Source organism: Ceratotherium simum, chromosome 22, assembly GCF_057802395.1.
Source record: "Ceratotherium simum simum isolate JZ-2026a chromosome 22, ASM5780239v1, whole genome shotgun sequence".
In the NCBI taxonomy this organism is placed as follows: domain Eukaryota; kingdom Metazoa; phylum Chordata; class Mammalia; order Perissodactyla; family Rhinocerotidae; genus Ceratotherium; species Ceratotherium simum.
Window position 1 is genome coordinate 16,238,832 of NC_141921.1, and position 20,624 is coordinate 16,259,455.

Below are 20,624 nucleotides of genomic sequence, written 5' to 3' on the forward strand. Positions count from 1 at the left end.
TGGTGGGTGCAGTGGGAGCAGGAGATGGGAATGAGGACATGGGACTGGTCTCAGTGCCGTGTGCCTGCCAAGAACTGTAGGGCCATGCTCCTCCTCTGTACCTAGCATCTCACCACCGTGAGCAGCCCATTTAATCCAGCCATATGAGGCCTCTTTTCTTCCTCCTGCACATACTGTTCTGTCTACCTGGAATGCAGTCTTGCCACCGCTTCCCCACTTGGCAGACTCCCTGCATGGTCCTCACAGCCCAACTCCAATGTCACCTCCTGAGAACCCACCTTTGATTGTCCCCAGGCAAAATTATAAGTCTCTCCCTCCAGGGCTCCCACAGTGCTTTCTCCCACCCCCTTGTTGAAGCTCAGACCACACTAGCCTCCCCACTGGACCTGAAGCCTCTTCTTTGATGTCAGGACTAGGGCCTGTTTCATCCGGGGCCTGGGGCACAGGTCACTGAGCGTCTCAGTAGGTCCTAATGGAGCAGCCTGTTTGGGTGGGTGTGGATATGACTGAGGGCGTGGGTAGGCAGGTTTTCTAAAGCAGAGTTTGACCTTGACCTGCCAAATGGCAAAGTCCTTCAGAGGGGTTTGTCCTTGGCTCCCAGCAGCCCCCACTCCCAGAGGCTACAGCTGCTGAGCAGGGCCCCAAGGGTGATTTCAGAGGCCCAGAGACCCTTGGACCATCAGAGCCAGACTGAAGCAAACAAGGCCTGTAATAATAGTGCTCACCTCTCACAGAGCCCCTGCTGCAGCATCATTCATTCATGCGCTACTGACCAGCATGCTTCTTACCAGATCCACATAACAGCTGCATTATTTTTCACTTAGATTTTTATTTAAATTGCTTTGTTCTAAGCAACATGAAACCACAGGGCTTGTGAAAAAATTTTTTGCATAGGGGATACATTCACATGGTTCAAAAGTCAAAAAAGTACAAAGGGAGGGGCGGGCCTGGTGGCGGAGCCGTTAAGTGCGCGCGCTCCGCTTTGGTGGCCCGGGGTTTGCAGGTTTGGATCCCGGGCACACACCGACGCACCGCTTATCAAGCCATGCTGTGGCAGCGTCTCATATAAAGTGGAGGAAGATGGGCACGGATGTTAGCTCAGAGCCAGTCTTCCTCAGCAAAAAGAGGAGGATGGGCATGGATGTTAGCTCAGGGCTGATCTTCCTCACAAAAAAAAAAAAAAGTACAAAAGGGTATAAAATGAAAGTCTCCCACTCTGCTCTGCCCCCCCAAATCTCCCCAGGTACAATGTTACCTTGCTTGTGCGTTCTTTTGTGTAAGTAGATATGTATATTCTCTACCCGCCCAGACATTTTCTTTTTTTTTTTACACGAAAACACACTAACGCGTGTGACACACCAGGCAGAAAAAGGTAGCATGCAACACACACTGCTCTGAAGCTTTGCTTTGTACTTCAGATAACTTGGGATGATCCCAAGGCAATACCAAAAGAGCTTTCTTTTTTATGTATTCCATTATGTAGCTATGCCACATTTTATGAAATCATAGGTTTGCATTACTGGTTTTATATTTATTCTAGCGTGTACTAGAAAAATAAATATCTTGTGTACCATTAGTATCACACGATGGACAACCCTGAGCTGATGCATGTAACTCACCAGGCAGAAAGCCCTCGCTGGTGGGGTTCGACGGCCACGGTTGAGCCCTCCTCCTGTCAATGCGTAGTGCCTTGTGGCATCCTCTTACTTAATCCTAATAGTTACCCTATGAGTTGGGCTTGGCCAGGGCCCACCAGAGGAGGTCTGTCAGGTGCTTACCACCCACTCAGAACCCACGGCCCTTGGTCTGAAGGCTCCCTAAGCAGTTGAGAGAAGGTAGACTCCGGGGGGTGCTAGGGCATGCTGGGTAGGCAGTGTTTTTGAGGGAGCTAGGATAGGATTTAAAGAGAGTGCAGCCTGCCATAAGGAAAGTCTCAGCATCTGGGATGAATGTCCTTTTTGGCCAGGAAGGGGCCAGGTGGCCCAGTGGGAAGGAAGGACCCAACCCTCTCCCCTGACAAACAACGGACTCTGGCTTGTGCACTTAGGCTGGCCAAGGCCTCCTTCCTCTTAGCCTCTGATGTGAGAACCTTGGCTTTCACAATCGTTGGCCTGATGGCTTCTAGAGAATGAAAAGGCCATACTAGGAACATGTCTGATTAACAGCTAAGTCCAGCACTATCTGTGAGGATCTTGAAGTCAGGGCGCCTCTGGTTTCTGTGGGGACACCGAGGCCCACAGCAAGGCCGTGGCCCAGCTGAGACCCTCCCCTCCACAGATGTGGCTCAGGATTCTGTGCTTCCCTGCCCTCCAGTGCCCGGCCCAGTGTGGTGCACGTAGCAAATGCCAGTCCTTTCTTTGGTGTCCCGCCCCCCGGCTCCATTCTCTCACAGCCAGTTAAGGGCCTGCAGATTGTCACATTTCTTGACTTCTTCATTTTAAAAGAAAAAGAGTCCTCTCCCTTTCTCTAGGAAGGCACTTTGCTCACCCAGGGCCCTGCTGCCCGCTGGCCTCCTCCCTGCCTGCTGCCTACACGCCCTTGGCTTCTAGGAGACAGAAACCCACTGCCATTTTTCTCCCCCAGCCCTTTGCCGTTGGAAACACCTTGGCCCAACACTCTTACTCACCTTGTGTCATATACTTTTCTAAGGCACATTCCTGGCTGGTATGTCATCTGTGTCCAGATAACCCTGGGAAGCTTGTGGTCTTGGGATGGTTGCTGTGCAGGACAGTGGGTGGGGAATCAGGAGCTCGGAGCTCCAGCCTGGCTCTCTGCAGACCCCTGAGTGAGCTGGAACTCACTGCCTCTCGAGGCTCAGTTTCCAGCTCTGTGAATGGAGGGGAGGGGAGGGCAGGACCACGTCTCTAATGCTGATAAGCATAACTGTTCCCATTTTGCAGACAAGCAAACAGGGTCTGGGAGGAGTGAGGAAGGGTGACAGCCTCCAGGAATTCACAGAGCAAGTAGGCAGGTGGTCTGGAATTAGAAGCCAGCATATTAGGCTCCAAATCCAGGGCGCTTCCCCCATCTATGCTGCTCCTCCCATGTTATTTGGCTCCCCTTGCATGGGGCATTGGTTCCTGGGCCTCCCAATCAGGGAGTCTGGAGCCACCTGGACCCCAGGCTCCACCAGGGGAATGAGACCCCAGAGAATGCCAAGGCCTGTCCCTCTTTAGCCAAGACCTGGCTACAGAGAGAGAGAAGACCCTAATCACCTGTCTCCCCGGGAAGGAGTCTGGCCAGCCCAGTGTCTAGAAGTCAGCAGGGCTGGTTCAGACACCTGAGGCCAGGACGTGGCCAAATTTCCTGGGAGAAGGACTGGTTTGGTGCCAGGAGTCAGGCGAGATATCTGACCAAGGGAACCTGCCAGCCCAGGCCCTGCTCTGGAGTAACTGGGCCCAGGCATGCCTGTCACAGTGTGTTTTCTTCTCTGCAGAAGCTGACGGGCCGCCTCATGCTGGCCGTGGGAGGGGCAGTGCTGGGCTCCCTGCAGTATGGCTACAACACTGGAGTCATCAACGCCCCCCAGAAGGTGAGTGCTCTGCCTTCCTTGGCTTATCGACACCGGTTTGCTCCGCTGCACACCGCACGCCCCCACACGCTCCCCCTGCCCCTTGGGTGTCAGAGTCCTTTACGTCAGCTCACTATCTGCATCACCAACCAATGTCCTGGGCCTGAATGGGTTAGAGACTCTTGGCCTCGGAGTCTTGGGGCTGCAGAATTCTAGGAGCTCAGGGCCCACAGAATCACGGGGTCTTTGTAGGTCATCTTGGCCAACTTCCCACCCAACACAGACATTTGTAGTAATCAGAGCAATCCTTGGTGTAATGATGCTGCATTCATGTGGCACTCCGGGGCACAGAAGGCTTTCACGGTGTTCATCTCCCTTGCTACTCTCACGGCGCTGTAAGGCAGGCAGGCTGCCATCACCGCTCCCATCCTGTAGGCGGGGAGAGCGGCCAGAGAAGAGAACTGGCCAGCATCGCCCAGCTAGTCAGGGATGGAGCTGGTATCCAGCACGAGGCTGCCTGGGAGCCCTTCCCACCACATGGGCCCCGAGCCTGTGCTCACACCCGTTCACATGCAGCACATTCCCTTGTAAGGCATCCCGTTGTTCCAGGTTGAAACTGCCTCTTCTCCCTGGAGGCCCTGTGCCAGTCAAAGCAAAAAGGACTTCTTGCCCTAGGGAACTGCAGAGGGTGGAGTTCTGCGCTTACTTCCTTCTCCGCACAACTTGTCCCAGACCTGTCCTCACTTGTTCACTTGAATGTCAGGACTGGGAGGGACCCTGGCAATCACCTCCAGCCCAGCCCACCTGCTTTAGGGAGGAGAGAAGAGGAAAGGAGGCAGGAAAGGCAGTTGTGCCGAGTCCCTCCTCTATACCAGGCTTTTGCATATGTTTATGAGGTTGGGTGGTGATTTCCATTTTATAGACGAGGCCACAGGCAGACATAATGACCAGCAGGCTCAAGGTCACACAGCTAGTGAATGGTGGAGTCAGGAGCCAAACTCGGTTGTTTCCATGACCTCAGACTGCCTTCCTGACCAACCGCCTTGTCAGTTTAAAAATCTGTACCTTCCTGGAGAGGATGAAACGAGAGCGGACAGTCCTCCTGTCAAGACCACATTCTTTGTCCAGACAGGCTGAAAAGTGAGTGTGTCTGGCTCTGGAGCATTGGGGCAGTGTCTGGAGTCACAGCTGGGCTTCCTCCAACCAGGCGGAGGGTGGCTGTAGGGGCCACACCCCATGCTGGGGAGCAGGTCACCAGGAAGGCTTGGGCTGCTGAGTCATGCTCAGCTGCAGCGGAGGTGCCGGGACTTTTCCAAGCTTGTCTGAAATGGTGACTGTGGGCCATGCTTGGAACAGCCCCAGGCCCTGGTTTTGCTAAGTGCTCTGAACAGCTCTTGCCAAGGTGTGCGTGCCCTTTGGGGATCCTTACAAATGGAAAGTCTGTACAGTCTTAGAGGGAGGTGGAGTTCTCCACTGGATTGCACATTGGGGTCCCCTGGACACTCTGGGAGTCTGATCTAATTGGTCTGGGATGCTGTTTGGGCATCACATTTTTAAAGCTCCCCAACTGATTCTAACATGTAGCCCAAGTTGAGAACTACTGGATTAAGTGATCACACTTAGTTAATGACAGAGTTATTGACAGAACTAGGACTGTAAGGTCAGGATACAGGAGATGTTTTCCAGAAACAAAACAAGGTTGGGGTGAGCAGGGGGCCTGCAAAGGTGAGAATAAAATGCCCAGAGGAGAGAAAGTCTGGTGCATCACTAAGGTGAATAGGAAGAGAGAAAGCTGGGAGGCCAACAAGGTAAGCAGAGCCTGACCACAAAGAGCCTTGTGGGTAGATTTCATCTGCAAAATACCCAGCCACCGGCATGGCCTGGCACAATCAGAATGGGCATGTGGGCACCAACACGTAGGCTAAGCCAGAGAGTATGGACTTTAGACTGAGGACAATAGGCACCCGTTGAAGAGGGCAGATATAATCAGATTTGCGTTTTAGGGAAATGATTCAGGCATCTGGTGCAGTGGAATGGCTCTGAGAATGTGAGACTAGAGACAGGGAAACTGGTGAGAAAGCTGCTGTTGCAATAGGGGCAGAAAGACAAACACTAAGTAGGAAGATCGGCAGGATTTGGTCATCAGTTCAGTGTGAGGACAATAGGGTTTAAAAGTGGCTTCTAGGTTTTTTCTGGCTTGGGCGATGTGGGGTCTGGAGGAGGAGCAGGTATGGGAGGAGCTAAGAGGTGCACGTGGGATGTGCAGGAAGGGAGGTCTGGGGTGACGCAGCCGGACTCGTACAGGAAGCACTTGGCAGGGGGTCTATTTCTTAGGAGGGGAGTCAGCTGGAGGACAGTTGTGAGTTGGTCACTGGTATCTAAAGAGCAGTAGCGGAAGATGTCCTAGAGAGACGCTGTGGAATAAAAGAAGTGAGGGCCAAGCCCCAAAGGACATCCCCATTGATAGAAGAGGGTCCTCAGTAGAAGAAGAGCAGGCACCTCTAAGCCAGAGATAGAACCTCAAAGACAGGAGAATGGAAGCGCCTGAGGGCAAGGGTGTTGGTGGGGTTTGTTCACAGTGGTGTCCTTAGAGCAGTCCTACCCGTAGTCATGGACACTCGGTAAATAGCGGGTGGATGAGCGGAGTGGAGGAGTGCTGTCAGGTGACCCAGAGGTTGACCTGGACAAACTGGACAAATCGGCCCCGTGTTGCTGAATGCTCAACGTGAAAGACCTGACCAGGAGCCTGTGGTGGCACAGGCTGGCTGGGTGGAGCCGTGTGGGTAGAAACCTCCCTGCAGTGGGCTGGAGAAAGAGGGGGAGATGGAAAGAGTAGAGACAGCCCTTCCAAGAGACTTGTGGAGAAAGGAGAAAAAAGGGGGCTGGTAGCTGGGGGGTTGTCTGGCTAGGGTTTTTTTTTTAAGATGAAGGCTTCATTTTTAAACAAGTTGTAAGGAATCAGCAGAGGAGAAGGTCGGATAAGGAGGGAAGGCAAGGGGTCCTCTAGGAGGCAGGTGGAGGTGGAGCAGAGCTGAAGCCTGGAGGGACTAAGATACTCCTGAGGTTGCGGAAGTGGACGAATCCAGAGTGAAGTTCTCCAATTCTTGGGGCCTCCTGTCTCTTCAGAAACAAGGGAACCGTGGAAGATGAGGGGCCGCTGGCCAGGTGTCCACAACGCCCTGTGGGCAGCCCAGAGGGCTCAGCTGAGCTTGGAAACAGCATTTATAGGAGGCTTTGTGGGCGCCTGTCCAAAGGTCGTGCCAGAAACCAGCGCATGAGACCCGAGTGGCCAGCCCTGACAGTGCACACACTGAGCTCTAGTGGCATTTCCTGGGGCGTGCACTCAGCCCTCTCCATCTGTTTACTCTTGTACTTTACACCAGCCTGGCCGTAGTTTTTCCAACCAGGAGCAGATTAGAAGTGATAAACTTCACATGTGAAGAGGGACTAGGACGACACAAGAGATGAAAGTGTGGCTCAGAGCCCACTGCCACGCTTTGGGAGGCACTGAAGCCACTGTCCTGGGACGGCACAGTGATTTGGTTCTGCCAACACTTTCCTTCAACAGGGACTGTGCCAGGTACTGTCCTAGAAAGTGGGGAGGGATAGAGCTGTGAACACAGCAGGCACATCCTGGCCCTCAGGGAGCTGCCTAACTCATGGTCTGAGCTGGGCCCTGTCCCTGCCCTCCAAAGACTCCCCATCCAGAGGGGCAGAGGAGACCCCTTGGAAAAGCCAGAGTATAATTAATGTAGGGCTTCAAGGTGCTATGGGAGCAAAGAGGAAGGAATGAATAATGCTGGGGTGGGGTGATGGGAGAGAGAGGAAGGGCTTCATGAAGGAGTTGGCTACTGTGCTAGACCTTGAAGGGCGAGTTGGCCCCATGGGAAGGAGGGGCAGGTCTCCCCGGCAATGGGGACAGCTTGTGCAGAGATGTAGTGGCTTGAAGTGTTCCACTGATGGAGGACTATGGACATGCCGACCGACTTGCTCTGTTTAGAACTTCTCTTCAGAAACTGTGCTGGGCCGGCGGGGTGGCCTGCTCTCTCTCCAGAGGAGACTGCCCCACAAATGGTGAGGATCCAGGACTGCTGTTCATGAGCAGAAGCTTGGTCTGCTCCATAGAACAGGCCCCCAAGGGCTTCCTCCTGGAAGTGCTTAATTAATCATAACATTACCTTAAATGTTTACAAAGCACCTCCCCATAAATTATCTCCTAACAGTAGCCTCACGAGGCAGGGGTGGGGCTGAGGTTGTCTTCCCCTCTCATAAAGGAAGAAACTGGCAACTGGACTCCAGGCCTCACCCCTCCTCACCCACCCGCCCTGCCCCTGCCCCACGCTGCGTGAGTGATGACAACATCCCTGTGGCGTGCCCCCACCAGGCCTCCTGTCTCTCTGGCGGAGCGGGGAGGAGGCAGAGGAGGCGAGCCCAGCCACAGAGAGTGAATAAATGAACAAGGGCATCCTGACCACCATCCTGGCTGGATGGAGAACTGCCTCTCCCCTCCCCAAATGGCTTAATTGCCAACAGAGATGACTAAAGGCCATTTAGAAACCATGAATTCCTGGCCAAGGGACAGTGTCAGGCATGTCTGAGAATGAGGCATCCTCAGAAACCAGACAGTTTGGCCTAAAAGGGGCCTGATGGTCCGTTGGCTCAACCCTCCTTATTTGACAAAGGAGGAACTTGGTCTGGAGAGCAGACGAGTTCTGCCCAAGCTGACCCACTTGGTGAGTGAAAATACTGGAGGCAGGACCCACCTCCCAGCCCAAGCCCTCTGCCCCCTTGGGCTGAGCTGGGCTCCAGGCTGCAGGCTCCAGGCACCCTCTCCTTATCTCTACCTAGATCCAAAGAGTTCTGGGTCCCCTCTCCCCTTCACCCATCTCCACTAATACAAACCCTCACAGCTTACTGTGTGCCAGGTGTTCTAAGTACTTTAGAGACCGTAATTCATTCGTTTCTTATAATAACCCCATTAGGTAGGCACTATAATCCCTGTTTTATAAGAAACTGGGGCACAGAAATGTTAAGCAGTGAAACCAAAGACACACAGCTAGTAAGTGGCAGAGCTGGGATTCGAATCCAGGGGGTCTGGCTCCAGTCTGCATCCGTGACCAGTGCAGAAAGAATGGCTGTTACACTATAGTCAGGTGGACACCCTTTCACACACCTGCAGCTGTTGCCCAGCTGGTCCTTCCTGCTCTGACTTCTGAGCTGAGTCAAGCTCAGGCATGTACAGACAGCTCAACAGTTGCATAGCCTCTCTCACCATTATACCCTGTCAGAGCTACATCATCTCAGTCCCTCAGATTGACGGCCTGTGGATCAATTAGTGACAACTCTTTCCACCCCCTGCCCTGTGCTGGGACCCAGCAACACAGATGGATCAGACCGTCCCCATGTTGAAAATGAGTCTGGAGGGAGCACACAGCACCTCGTAGTTAGCTGTCCAGGGCAGTGATGGAAATCTGGACAGGCCAGTGGGGACAGAGAAGGGGGAGGGAGAAGGTACCTGGCCCACAGAGCAGGGTTTTCCTCAACACTATTGATGTTTTGGGCCAGACAGTTCTTTAGTGTTGTGGGGTCTGTCCCATGTGTTCTAGGATGTTTAGCAGCATCCCTGGCCTCTGCCCACTAGATGCCAGGAGCACCCCACCAGTGTGACAACAAAAATGTCTCCAGGCATAGCCAGATGTCCTCTGGGGGGCCAAGTCGCCCCTGTTTGAGAACCACTGCAACAGGGAAAGAGGGGTGGTGATCAGGAAAGGAGTGTTTGTGCATTCTCTGGAAGGAAAGCTCACCAGGCAGAAGGCGAAGAAGCAGCACGAGGGAAGATGCCGAGGTGTGGGGTTCCCAGGTGGTAAGGGGGAGTTGCTGTGTGGGAGTGGGAGAAGACACTTTGTCCTGAGGGCTGGGGGTGGGGGCCAAGAAAGGCTGTGAGCAGAGCCTGCCACGGGGAGGTAAAGATCCCCCTGTCTGCAGGGGAGACCTGGAGGCCAGGGAGCAGTGAGGGGCCAAGCGAAGGCCTGGCCTGGGTTTAGAGAGAAGTCATGTCAGGCCTCTTCTGAAGAAGCATCCTGGGTGGTCCGGTCCTTTGCTGTGAAGTCGGGGCCCAGCTTCTAACTCCATCTGGCTGCCTGGGCCTCTTCCCCCAAGTCCCAGGGAGAGGCCCCAGGGGCCCCAGCAGGCGGGGCTATCTGTCCAGCCCCACCAGTAGCCTCTGGCTCTGAACTCCCAGCCGACCCTGGGGTGTGGCTGAGAGTTGCTATGGAGACATAAGCTCTGGGCTGGGTGGGGGGCAGCCCCAGCTGGTGGGGAGGGGAGGGCAGAGAAGAGGGAATAGGCCTCAAGGCCAGGCTGAGGGACTAAACTGGGCAAGCTGGCCTTTCCTCCTTCTAACTGGAGCTCAAAGCTTGGATGGCTGTTTAACCCCTTCATCCCCACAGTAACATCTAGAAGAGAGAAGAGAGGGTTGAGAGGGAGCTCTAACTCCCTCTTGGGATAATCTAGACGACCCAGGCCTCCTGGGGTAGAGGAATGTCTACAGGGAATGATGGTGAGACCAGCCAGAAGTTCCAAGCATAGACTCCTTCTCTTGGCAGTAGTCTAGAATTCTAGATCAAGGGTGGGCAGGAGAGTCAAATCCAGCTAGCGACCTGTTTTTATATGGCCCGTGAGCTAAGAATAGTTTTTATATTTTTAAAAGATTGGGGGGAAAAAAGAAGAAAAATAAGTGACAGAGGCCATATGTGGTCTGCAGACGCTAATATTTTCTATCTAGCCTTTTACATGAAATGTTTACCAATCCCTGCTCTAGATAACTTGGACTTGCATGTTCCCCACTGACAGGGAACTCACTACCTGTAAGGTGGGTAATCTTATCCTCTGAAGGCTGGAAAGCTCTTCTTTCCCCTGAGCTGAAGTCTGCTCTGGGGCTCTGCAGCCTTCTGGGTCCCTCTGCCAGGCGCAGCCAGGCAGGGTCTGTAGGTAGAGCGTTACTTCCTGAGGCAGGCCCCTAGTTCCTTCAGGTTCTTGCTTACTCTGTAATTTCCTTAATGGTAATGCTTTGTCTTCCAGCAATTTAAAAATGGAAAACCCTGTCTGTAATGCTCCTTGGAAGGTGGCGGCTTCTCTCCTTGAGAGAACAATAACAGCGAGAGTAACGGCTTCTTCCGCGTGCCGGGCAGCGTGCTCCGCCTCATGCCCAGGGCCTCACTGCAGACACCGCCTGCACACAGAGGAAGTCAGAGCTTCCTCTGTAGACAGGCAGACTTGTGGTCCATCACCCACAGCTGCCTGGGGTGGGAGGAGGGGAGATTCCCAAGGAGTCAGAAGGGACATGAGCCTCCCTCCCCCACCCCCAGGAGAACTGCCGGGGTGAAGAATAGCTTTTTACTGGAAACCCTCCAGTCCAAGTGATCGCAGCTTCTCCATGCTGGCCCCACAGTGTCGCCAAGTGCACCTCTGCCCTCTAGTGCAATGAGCAGGTGACTGGACAGAGATCTCTAATAGCCCCCAAGTCTAGACAGGCTGATACCATGACAGCCCCCCTCACACTGGTGAGGCGCCTCTTTTCTCCCCAGCACGCATGCACTCACGGAGACCCTTGGCGAGGTGGAGAGGTTAAGAAGGAAGCAGAGATACAGGCAATGGCTGAGCCTGGGGCATTCAACGTGCAGGGCTCCACTGCCACGTTGGGGAGTAATTAATTGTGGGAAGCAGAATCTGGCTTCGATGGATGGGAGGAGTCAGGAACAGAGCCCAGGCGAGATCTAGGGCAGGTGCTGCATGGGTGGAGAGTAGGACAGATTTGGAGGCACAAGACAGGACCTGGTGATTGATTGGATGGGGAGCCATGGCAGGGTCAAGGGCATTTGCCTGGCCTGTGACAAGCGCATGAGGTGGGAGCGTTCAGAAGAGGCACACGCGAGGCCTCATCTCAAATGTGAGCTGGAGCTGAGGAGGCTGCCAGTACCTTCCTGTGGAGACGGGGTCTGTGGGATCCTGTGAGGGAGTTGTCAGTAGGCTCTTCTTCCCCTGGGGCCACCCAGCCACTGCTGGACTGGGTGGGAGAAATGACTCCAGAACTTATCCCCATGGGGTTCTTCTGATTCTCTAGAGACTCCCTGCCTTTCCTGGGCCTGGGGCCAGCTCTGAGCCCCACATGGGCATGCCCCCCCAGGGGGTAGAGGATATAGAGCCCCACAATAGCAGCAGGAGTGGAAAACTGGGCGTAGCTTCTTCTCAGAAATCTCAAGCACCAGATCAAGAGATGGGAACCCACTGTGCAGCCCTGGCTTGACCAGGAAGTGCTACGGGGGCCAGGAGAGGATGAGCCAAAGGTGAAGGTGAAGGGGGCTGGCTGCACACCCTTCCTCAACCCCATAAAATGGTTTAAGTAGCAGAGGGGCTCACGAGCCACAGAGGAGGAGCTAGCTCTGGACAAGGTTTGGTCCCTCTGACATGTTACCGCAGCTTGGAGAGTTAAGTTGGGGGCTTCTGGTAACACCTCATCTACACATGGTCCTCTTATTGTCTGTCTCAGCATCTCCAGCCCACTCTAAGAAGAGGGTTAAAGACCTGAGCTGCCAAAACAGAAACCTCACCCCTGATCCTTAATCTCATTTAAGTAGTAAGCCCTTATTTATTGACTCTTTCTTTGCACACAATTGAAACAGGTTCCATTAGCTGACTTCTTGGCAAAATTTAATATGATATGTGGAAAGCTGTATCAGACAAGCATCTGAACCACGGGGGTGCGGGGGAAGACCCTGAGAACTACAGAATGCAAATATTAAAAGCCATCTGGGGCAAACACCTCTCCTTGCCCCTGTAGAGAGCCTCATGGACATCAGTGCCCTGGAGCCCTGCTCGTGGGCAGCAAAGGGAGAGTGACAGGAGGGAGAATGATTTCCATCCAGATGATGGGTCAGGGGAGTTTGGGCCCACAGAGGGGTGAGCGTCATCTATGTGGACAGTTCCCTTACCCAGGACAGCTTGTTCTCTGCAGAGCCCAATAAATGGAGCATTCCTGCTCCCATCCAGTCCTCCTCTGGGGCTGGTTTTGTCCCTTGAAGAACACAAGCCCTTTCTGTTCTGTTTCCCTCTGCCCCCAGCAGAAAGCAGGGGCTTCCAGGAGGAGAGCCCAGGGCCCTTCCTCATTGACTCCTCCGTTCATCACCAGGCGTCCCTGGCACTAGCTCTGGGACAGGCACTGATGGGACTCCACTGGGGTTCCTGCCCTCAGGGAGGACAGACTCCCGGGACCCTTTGAGCTGGATCTCAAAAGGTTTCAGTCTGGTAAGGCAGGGTGGGCTCTCCAGACAGAGAAACCACGGAGGGTGGGGAAATGGTGCGTCCAGCGAAGGTGGAGATAATGGGAGGTGATATCAGGACTGATATCTGGCAGGAGCTTTGACTTTGAAGTCTGGGATGCGGGCTTGGTTCAACTTTGTCAGTGGTCTGTACTGCCTTCAGGTCACTACTGGAATGTGGTGGGGTCCCTTGGCTCAGTGATGGTGCCAGGCACTGGGTAGGCTCTGTAAGTATGTGTCATTAATTGCCTGCAGCTCTATGAAGGAGATATTGTTAAAGTTGTCATTTGAGATGAAATAATTTGCCCTCGGTCACACTGGAGATAAGTGGCAGAGCTGAGATCTGAACTTGGCTGTGTCCAGGTTCCTAACCCCTGCACTGTCTGGCTTCCCTGGGCTGCCTCGCCCCCCGCACATCCCCTTGTCAATCTATGCTAACCCCCTGGAGCCAGCCTCTGTCAAGTGTCTCCAGATCTGGGACAGATCATGGCAGCAGGGCAGGAAAAGGATGGTTAGAGGCCAAGGACCCACTGCAACTGTGGGGCCATGCCCAGCATACTCAGTCGGCATTCCTGGGCCTGTGGGCCTCAGTTTCCCCTTTGGCAACTGTGGCTACCCACAGCCTCCTTGTCTGCTCGAGCCCTGGGGCTCAGGGGGCTCAGGGAGGGCCAGGAGCAGTGAGAGTGGAGGTTGTATGGGAGACTGCACTGCTGTGATGTAGGAACATGCAGCCTGCGTTTGGCGAGGGCTGTGGCATGGGCTGGGTTCCTACGGAGTTGAGCTTGAGCTGCAAGTGGTAAGGGGAGGAGGGGCATGCAGGTTTGTAACTGGCTTCAGCCAGGAATATTCAGATGATGTGAACAGAGGATGTGTGTGTGATGGCATGTGTGCACAGGAAGCTGTCTCTGAATACATTGGGCCTGTGCCCAGCACCGCAGGTGGCTGGGTGGGTCTGGCCAGTCCCATGGCACTGGGTGTGTGTCTGCGTTGCCTGAGAGTAGGGTGAGTGTGCTCGGGCAGAACAGGTGCTGCCCACCTGCCCCATTGCTGGCAGCCGGCCAGACCCTTCCCTGGGTAGGGGCAAAGCTGGCGAGTAGTCCTGTGCTAGAGCAGGTGTCTCCAGTTCCTGGAACTGCTTCTTTGTCTGTAGCCTTCCCTTTACCTCCCAGCTGGGCATCTGGGAGAGGGGAGGAGGCCACAGGTCCTTCAAGGTGGAACTCCTAGGCCAGCCACGAGGAGCTGGGCCTGCGGGACAGAACGCAGCAGCGTGAGTCTCACGAGCATGGTTTGTGTGCACTCTGGTCACACCAGGCTCTGAGTGCACAGTCAGAGAACCTGCCCTTCCCTTTCTCCCAGGGCCTCGGGAATGGCAGGACCTGTCTGTCCAGCTGTATTTCCTCCCCAGCAGGGGGGTTGAGGAGAGGGCCAGCTGGCAGGAACTGGCGCCTTAGGCACCTCGAGGAGAAAAGGGGCCAGTGGGAAAAGAACTTCCTCTCTGAACCTCTCTCTGCTCTGTGCCTGAACTTCCACAACTGCTCATTTGCCATCATCCCCAGCAAGTCCTGTGGAGCCTGTGAAACCACAGGGCACTGGAAACCACACCTGGGGGAAGCGTGAGCACTGGCCCCGCTCTCGGAGATGGAGCCAGTCTCTTGTGTCTCTCATGGGGAAACTGAGGCTGGAAAAAGGGAAGGGACTTGGCTCAAGAACATGCAGTGAGTTTGGGGCCTAGCCTGGATGGATGCAGGGCCCTCTCCGGCATCTCGGGATGAAATGGCCGCCTTTGCAGGGAGAGTGCAAGGGGAAAAGAAGACTGGGTCCTGGTCCCACCCACCAGGCTGCCTCTCCCCCTGCAGGTAATCGAGGAGTTCTACAACGAGACGTGGATCCACCGCTATGGGGAACCCATCTCGCCCTCCACACTCACCACGCTCTGGTCCCTCTCCGTGGCCATCTTCTCCATAGGGGGCATGCTTGGTGCCTTCTCTGTGGGCCTTTTTGTCAACCGCTTTGGCCGGTGAGCAGAAGGGGTCCTGGCCCTGCCCAGGGAGTCCCAGATGGGAGTGGGAGATGGGGGAGAGTTCCCTGCCTGTTCCAGGGTATTCTCTAGGACCCAGCCCCTGGGGAGTCTGGGGGGAATCCAGGGACCCACCTGACCGGTGACCCCACCCCTAGGCGGAATTCCATGCTGATGGTGAACGTGCTGGCTTTCGTGTCTGCTGTGCTCATGGGCTTCTCGAAACTGAGCAAGTCCTTTGAGATGCTAATTCTGGGCCGCTTCATCATCGGTGTGTACAGCGGCCTGACGACGGGCTTCGTGCCCATGTATGTGGGGGAAGTGTCCCCCACGGCCCTTCGCGGGGCCCTGGGCACCCTACACCAGCTGAGCGTCGTCATTGGCATCCTCATCGCCCAGGTAAGCTGGGGCAGGGTCTGCTCGCCCAGCTCTGCCTCCACCCCACAGCTCCAGTGAATCTTGGGCCTGTGTCCAGACAGTCCCCTGATTAGACTTCAGCCTTCCACAACCCTGCAAAGGACAGCCTGCCTCATGGTACACATCCTAGGCACAGGGCCCAGAGAACACACCACCACTCACGGTGCTCCCAGGGCCTCCCTGGCAGGAAAGCAAGTCCAGATGACTTGACCCTCTCGTCCCAGCCCACTCAGCCTCGTGTCCTTTCCTCTCACCTTGGGGATCCAACCACAGGGAAGCCCACTGCTTCCTCAGCATGCCGGGCTCTTCCACGCCTCCAGGCCTTGAGGCCTTTATAGATAGACTATCCTCTTTCCAGGAGGCTTTCCCTTCCCCATCCTTAAAATCGTCCTGTGGCAGAGGAGCAGCCCCCATGCCCTGTGCCGGACACATCTGTAGTTGTGCCATTTGTCCTCCACTAACGTTGTAAAGTAGGTCCTACTTGCCCCTTGTCACAGATGAGGAAACTGAAGGTCAGAGAAGTTAAGCCACATCTTAGTGGCAGAGCCTCCAGAACTACTGGAGGCCTTCCTCTAAAGCAGCAGCTGACACAAAGCAGGTGAAGGCCACCGTGGTTGGAGTGGGGGCCAAGATGAGGGCACTCGTGGCCACCCTCCCCCACCCCCTGCCCTGCTTCCCCAGGTGTTTGGCCTGGACTCCATCATGGGCACCGAGGATCTGTGGCCCCTGCTGCTGAGCATCACCTTCCTCCCAGCCGTGATCCAGTGCATCCTGCTGCCCTTCTGCCCCGAGAGCCCCCGCTTCCTGCTCATCAACCGCAATGAGGAGAACCGGGCCAAGAGTGGTACGGGCGAGACCCTGCCCTGCTCCCCAGCCCCTGGCCCTGGCCTTATTCCCGCTGAGCCACCCCCGCCTTCCCTCCGGTCCCCACAGTGCTGAAGAAGCTGCGTGGGACGGGAGACGTGACCCGCGACCTGCAGGAGATGAAGGAGGAGAGTCGGCAGATGATGCGGGAGAAGAAGGTCACCATCCTGGAGCTGTTCCGCTCACCCATCTACCGCCAGCCCATCCTTATCGCCGTGATGCTGCAGCTGTCCCAGCAGCTGTCAGGCATCAACGCCGTGAGTGCCCCACACACCCTTTCCCGGGGCCCCAGCCAAACTCTGGTCAAGTGTGTGCTGCGAACAGATCCCTAACTTAAGAAGCCCCTGCCAAAGGAGAAGCTTTCCCTTAGAACCTAAACCCATAAGGGCACTGTGCAGTGTCCCCTGCACTCTTGACTCACCCTGTGTCCTGCACCCATTGGGATAGAGGCAGGGGCAGGGCCCGGCTGAGCCCCAACGACTTCTCTGTCCTGTAGGTTTTCTATTACTCCACAAGCATCTTTGAGAAGGCGGGGGTGCAGCAGCCTGTGTATGCCACCATCGGCGCTGGCATCGTCAACACAGCCTTCACAGTCGTGTCGGTGAGTCTGCGTCATTGCCCCCACCAGTCAACAGCCAGGGTCCAGCTCAGCCTCAGGGCCTCATGACCGAATGGCAGCATTTACTGCGGGCCAGGCCTGTGTCACATGCTCCATAAGTGCTATCTTATTTCATCCTCAACAACTTGTCAAGTTCATTACACATATCAAACAGCTGATGACACTGATGCTCAGAGAAGTGCAATGGCTCGCCCAAGGTCACAGCCAGGATGCTCAGCTGTCTGGCTCTCCAGGGCCAGCTCTCCCACTCTGTACTGCTGTCGGGCTCTAGAGCCAGCTCTCTCCTCTGGATCCTATGTGGTTCCCAAGCCAAGCCCCAGGGAGGAGGTGATACCATCTTACTCTCGGTCTCTGCAGTGCCATGTGGCTTTCCCAGCACTTGGGGCGAGCCTCTGGGAAGAGGGGTTCAGAGGGGCACCAGGCAGGGGTGGCACTGACACTGTCTCTGCCCACAGCTGTTTGTGGTGGAACGAGCCGGCCGGCGGACCCTGCACCTCATCGGGCTGGGTGGCATGGCGGGCTGTGCTGTGCTCATGACCATCGCACTGGCACTGCTGGTGAGTTGCCACACTCTCGGGGTGAGGCGGCAGGGGGTGGGTGGAAAGCTCACATGGGTTTCAGATCCCAGAGTGCCTGGCTCAGCCCCAACCTGGCCAGCAGCACCCAGAGGCCGGGCGGGGGGCGCTGCCTTCCCCCTGGTTCCGTGCTCTCCTGGCTCCGACCTGACCGTTTGGCTCCTTAGGTTGTCTCTTCCAGCCCCCTCACTTCCTGTCTTGAACTGGCTCCTCCCTGCTTGGGGCTTTCTCACGACAGCACCTCTGGCCCCAGACCCCAAGTTCCCTCTCCCCAGGGAGCTGCTTTGCCCAATATTAAACCTTTCCAGGTCTTCATCTGTAGCCTCAATTCATCTTCAGAACTGCCCTAGAAAGTACTGCCCTCCTCACTACCTCACCACAGGCGTGGAAACATGCCCCATCTCGCTCAGTTCTCATGATTGGCAGGTGTAGTTCAATGAGTACTCCCATTTCACAGGTGAGGAACCCTAGTCTTCATGAGGTTAGTAACGCAGCAGATAAAGGCCGAAGCTGGGAAAGGACCTCAGGTCTGCTGGCCCCACGCCTGTGCCTGTAACCTCTGTCATAACCCTGTGCCAGGTGTTTCACATGCATGAACACTCACTTGTCCAACCTCAGGGCAAGAAAAGCACTCGTGTGCTCATTTTACAGCTGAACTAAGGCTTAGAAAGTCTGGTGACTGCCGAGACGTCTGGCACGTGATGAGCGGCAGATCCGGAATCTGAACCAAAGCCTGTAACTTTTCTATTGTGGCCTCCTCAAGGAGAATGATTCTGTACAGAACCACATGCCTGGGGCCTCCTCTGTGCCAGCCCTGAGCAGAGCACCTTACAAGCCTTCTAACACTCATCCTCAGGAATGTTCTTCCACATCCTCCTGCTGCAGGCCAACGGCTCTGCAGCCAGAGCCAAGGGACCACAGGGACCTCCTCTTAGCACTTCCTACATGCACACCACTTTACCATTCCAGAGGGTAGACTCGAGCTCACAGTCACTGCAGGACTTAGATCATTTTGTTCAGATGAGGAAACTGAGACCCACTGCAGGGTACCTGAGTCACACTGCAAATCCAGGATCAACCCCAGGCTTCCTGCCTTCCAGCCCAGAGCCCTTAGCCCTGCCCTGGGCTGGCTGCCTCTGCAGTTTCTCTCTCCTCTGAGGCTCTATCACAGCCCAATCTAACTTTCCTCCTCTCTCTTGTCCTCAACAGGAGCAGCTGCCCTGGATGTCTTATCTGAGCATTGTGGCCATCTTTGGCTTTGTGGCCTTCTTTGAAGTGGGCCCTGGCCCCATCCCATGGTTCATTGTGGCTGAACTCTTCAGCCAGGGTCCTCGCCCAGCTGCCATTGCTGTCTCTGGCTTCTCCAACTGGGCCTCAAATTTCCTGGTGGGCATGTGCTTCCAGTATGTGGAGGTGAGAACCCCCATTGTCTCCCTACTCAGCATTTCACATGCAGGACGCCATAGTGCTGTGCAGAGTGCTCCCCCAGCTATTCTCATTGGAATCACGCTGAGGAGGAACTTAAGGCTCAGAGGCCCAGGTCACACAGCTAAGAATCCTAACCTCAAGTCCAGGGTTCTTTCCTCAGCTTTGAATTATCTCCATACTGCTCTGTAGTGGGAACTACTCCCTGGAGTCTGTGACCTGCCAGGTACAGGCAGAGTCGCATCTGTCATCCCAGCCCTCCTGGGTTGGGGGTGGTTACTTCCTTTTTCAGATCAAAGGCCCAGAGGTAGAGATGTATCCAAGGTCCTACAACCAGGATGTAGGGTCAGGACTCAACCAAGTGTGTCTGTGTCTTTCAGCAACTGTGTGGTCCGTATGTCTTCGTCATCTTCACTGTGCTCCTGGTTCTGTTCTTCATCTTCACCTACTTCAAAGTTCCCGAGACGAAAGGCCGGACCTTCGATGAGATTGCTTCTGGTTTCCGGCAGGGGGGAGCCAGCCAAAGTGACAAGACACCCGAGGAGCTGTTCCACCCGCTGGGGGCTGATTCCCAAGTGTGAGGCGCCCCACACCACCAGCCCGGCCTGCTCCTGGCAGCCCCAAGTATCTTTCAGAGCACAGGCAGCTGGATGAGACTTCCAAACTGACAGATCTCAGCAGGGCCGGGCCTGGGGCTCTTCTTCAGCCAGCAATGATGTCCAGAAGAATATTCAGGACTTTACTGGCTCCAGGATTTTAACAAAAGCAACACTGTTGCTCAGATCTATTCAGACAAGCAACAGATTTTATAATTTTTTTTATTACTGATTTTGTTATTATTTTTTTATCAGCCAGAATCTCCTGCACCCACCCCCCAGGCTTCACCCTGAATGGCTCAGTGCCGGAGCGTGGTGACCAAGCCCTGCCTAGACACTTGCCTTCTTCACCAAGCTAATCTGTAGGGCTGGACCCGTGACCAAGGACACACTAATCAAATTACGAACTATGAACTATGAGGCTTCTACTCAAGAGGTGGCTCTGGCCACTCCCTTCTGTTGGCCTGGATCTCCCCACCCTAGTGGTCAGGCTCCATCAGGATTTGCCCATTCTTATCTCTTCCTACCCAACCACTCAAATTAGGCTTTCCTTGCCTGAGACCAGTTGGAAGCACTGGAGTGCAGGGAGGAGAGAGGAAGGGCCAGAATGGGCTGCCAGGTTCTAGCCTCCTTTGCACTGAGGGCCAGACGATCCATCACTATCAGAGGAGGGCCGCCGGGAGGCTAACTCACTGCTCAAGAAGACACGGACACTCCTGCCCTGCTGTGTATAGATGGAAGATATTTATATATATTTTTTTGGTTGTCAATATTAAATACAGACACTAAGTTATAGTATTTCTGGACAAACCAACTTGTAAATACACCACCTTACTCCCTCTGTAACTTACCTAAACAGATATAAATGGCTGGTTTTTAGAAACATGGTTTTGAAATGCTTGTGGGTTGAGGGTAGGGAGATTTGGATGGGAGTGGGAGAGAAGCAGCTGCTAGAGTGGCTTTAGACTTTTTGACTTGAGATCCAGTCCCTTCCAAGCACCTCTGATCAGTATCCTCTATGGCTCAAAAATCTGTATGATCCCTCTTACCCAGAGAAAATCTAAATATCTTGGCATTCAAGGCATTCCCATTTTCCTTCACATATGATAGAAGGTATTCAAAAAATGATAGCTATGTGCTGGCCTTGATGCCCAGGCCTTGACATGCATTATCTTGAATGTGAGGTAAGTACTATATATGCATTTCACAGGTTCAGAGAGCTTATATGCCTGAAGTCTCACAGCAAATATGCTAAAACCCCTGCTTTTTAGCAATTATACTAC

The 20,624-nt window shown here is 54.6% G+C and overlaps 1 protein-coding gene across 1 annotated transcript in view; it reads left to right on the forward strand.

Moving 5' to 3' along the window:
* Positions 1–20,224, forward strand: part of SLC2A1 (solute carrier family 2 member 1) — a 28,792-nt gene extending 8,568 nt beyond the window's left edge. The window contains exons 2-10 of the mRNA XM_004443143.3: positions 3,437–3,532; positions 14,685–14,845; positions 15,004–15,244; positions 15,944–16,106; positions 16,196–16,383; positions 16,623–16,727; positions 17,201–17,302; positions 18,530–18,733; positions 19,126–20,224. Of these exons, the coding sequence (XP_004443200.1) occupies positions 3,437–3,532; positions 14,685–14,845; positions 15,004–15,244; positions 15,944–16,106; positions 16,196–16,383; positions 16,623–16,727; positions 17,201–17,302; positions 18,530–18,733; positions 19,126–19,326 (1,461 nt within the window). The 3' untranslated portion in view covers positions 19,327–20,224. The remainder of the gene's footprint in view (positions 1–3,436; positions 3,533–14,684; positions 14,846–15,003; positions 15,245–15,943; positions 16,107–16,195; positions 16,384–16,622; positions 16,728–17,200; positions 17,303–18,529; positions 18,734–19,125) is intronic.
* The last annotated feature ends 400 nt before the right edge of the window (positions 20,225–20,624 follow it).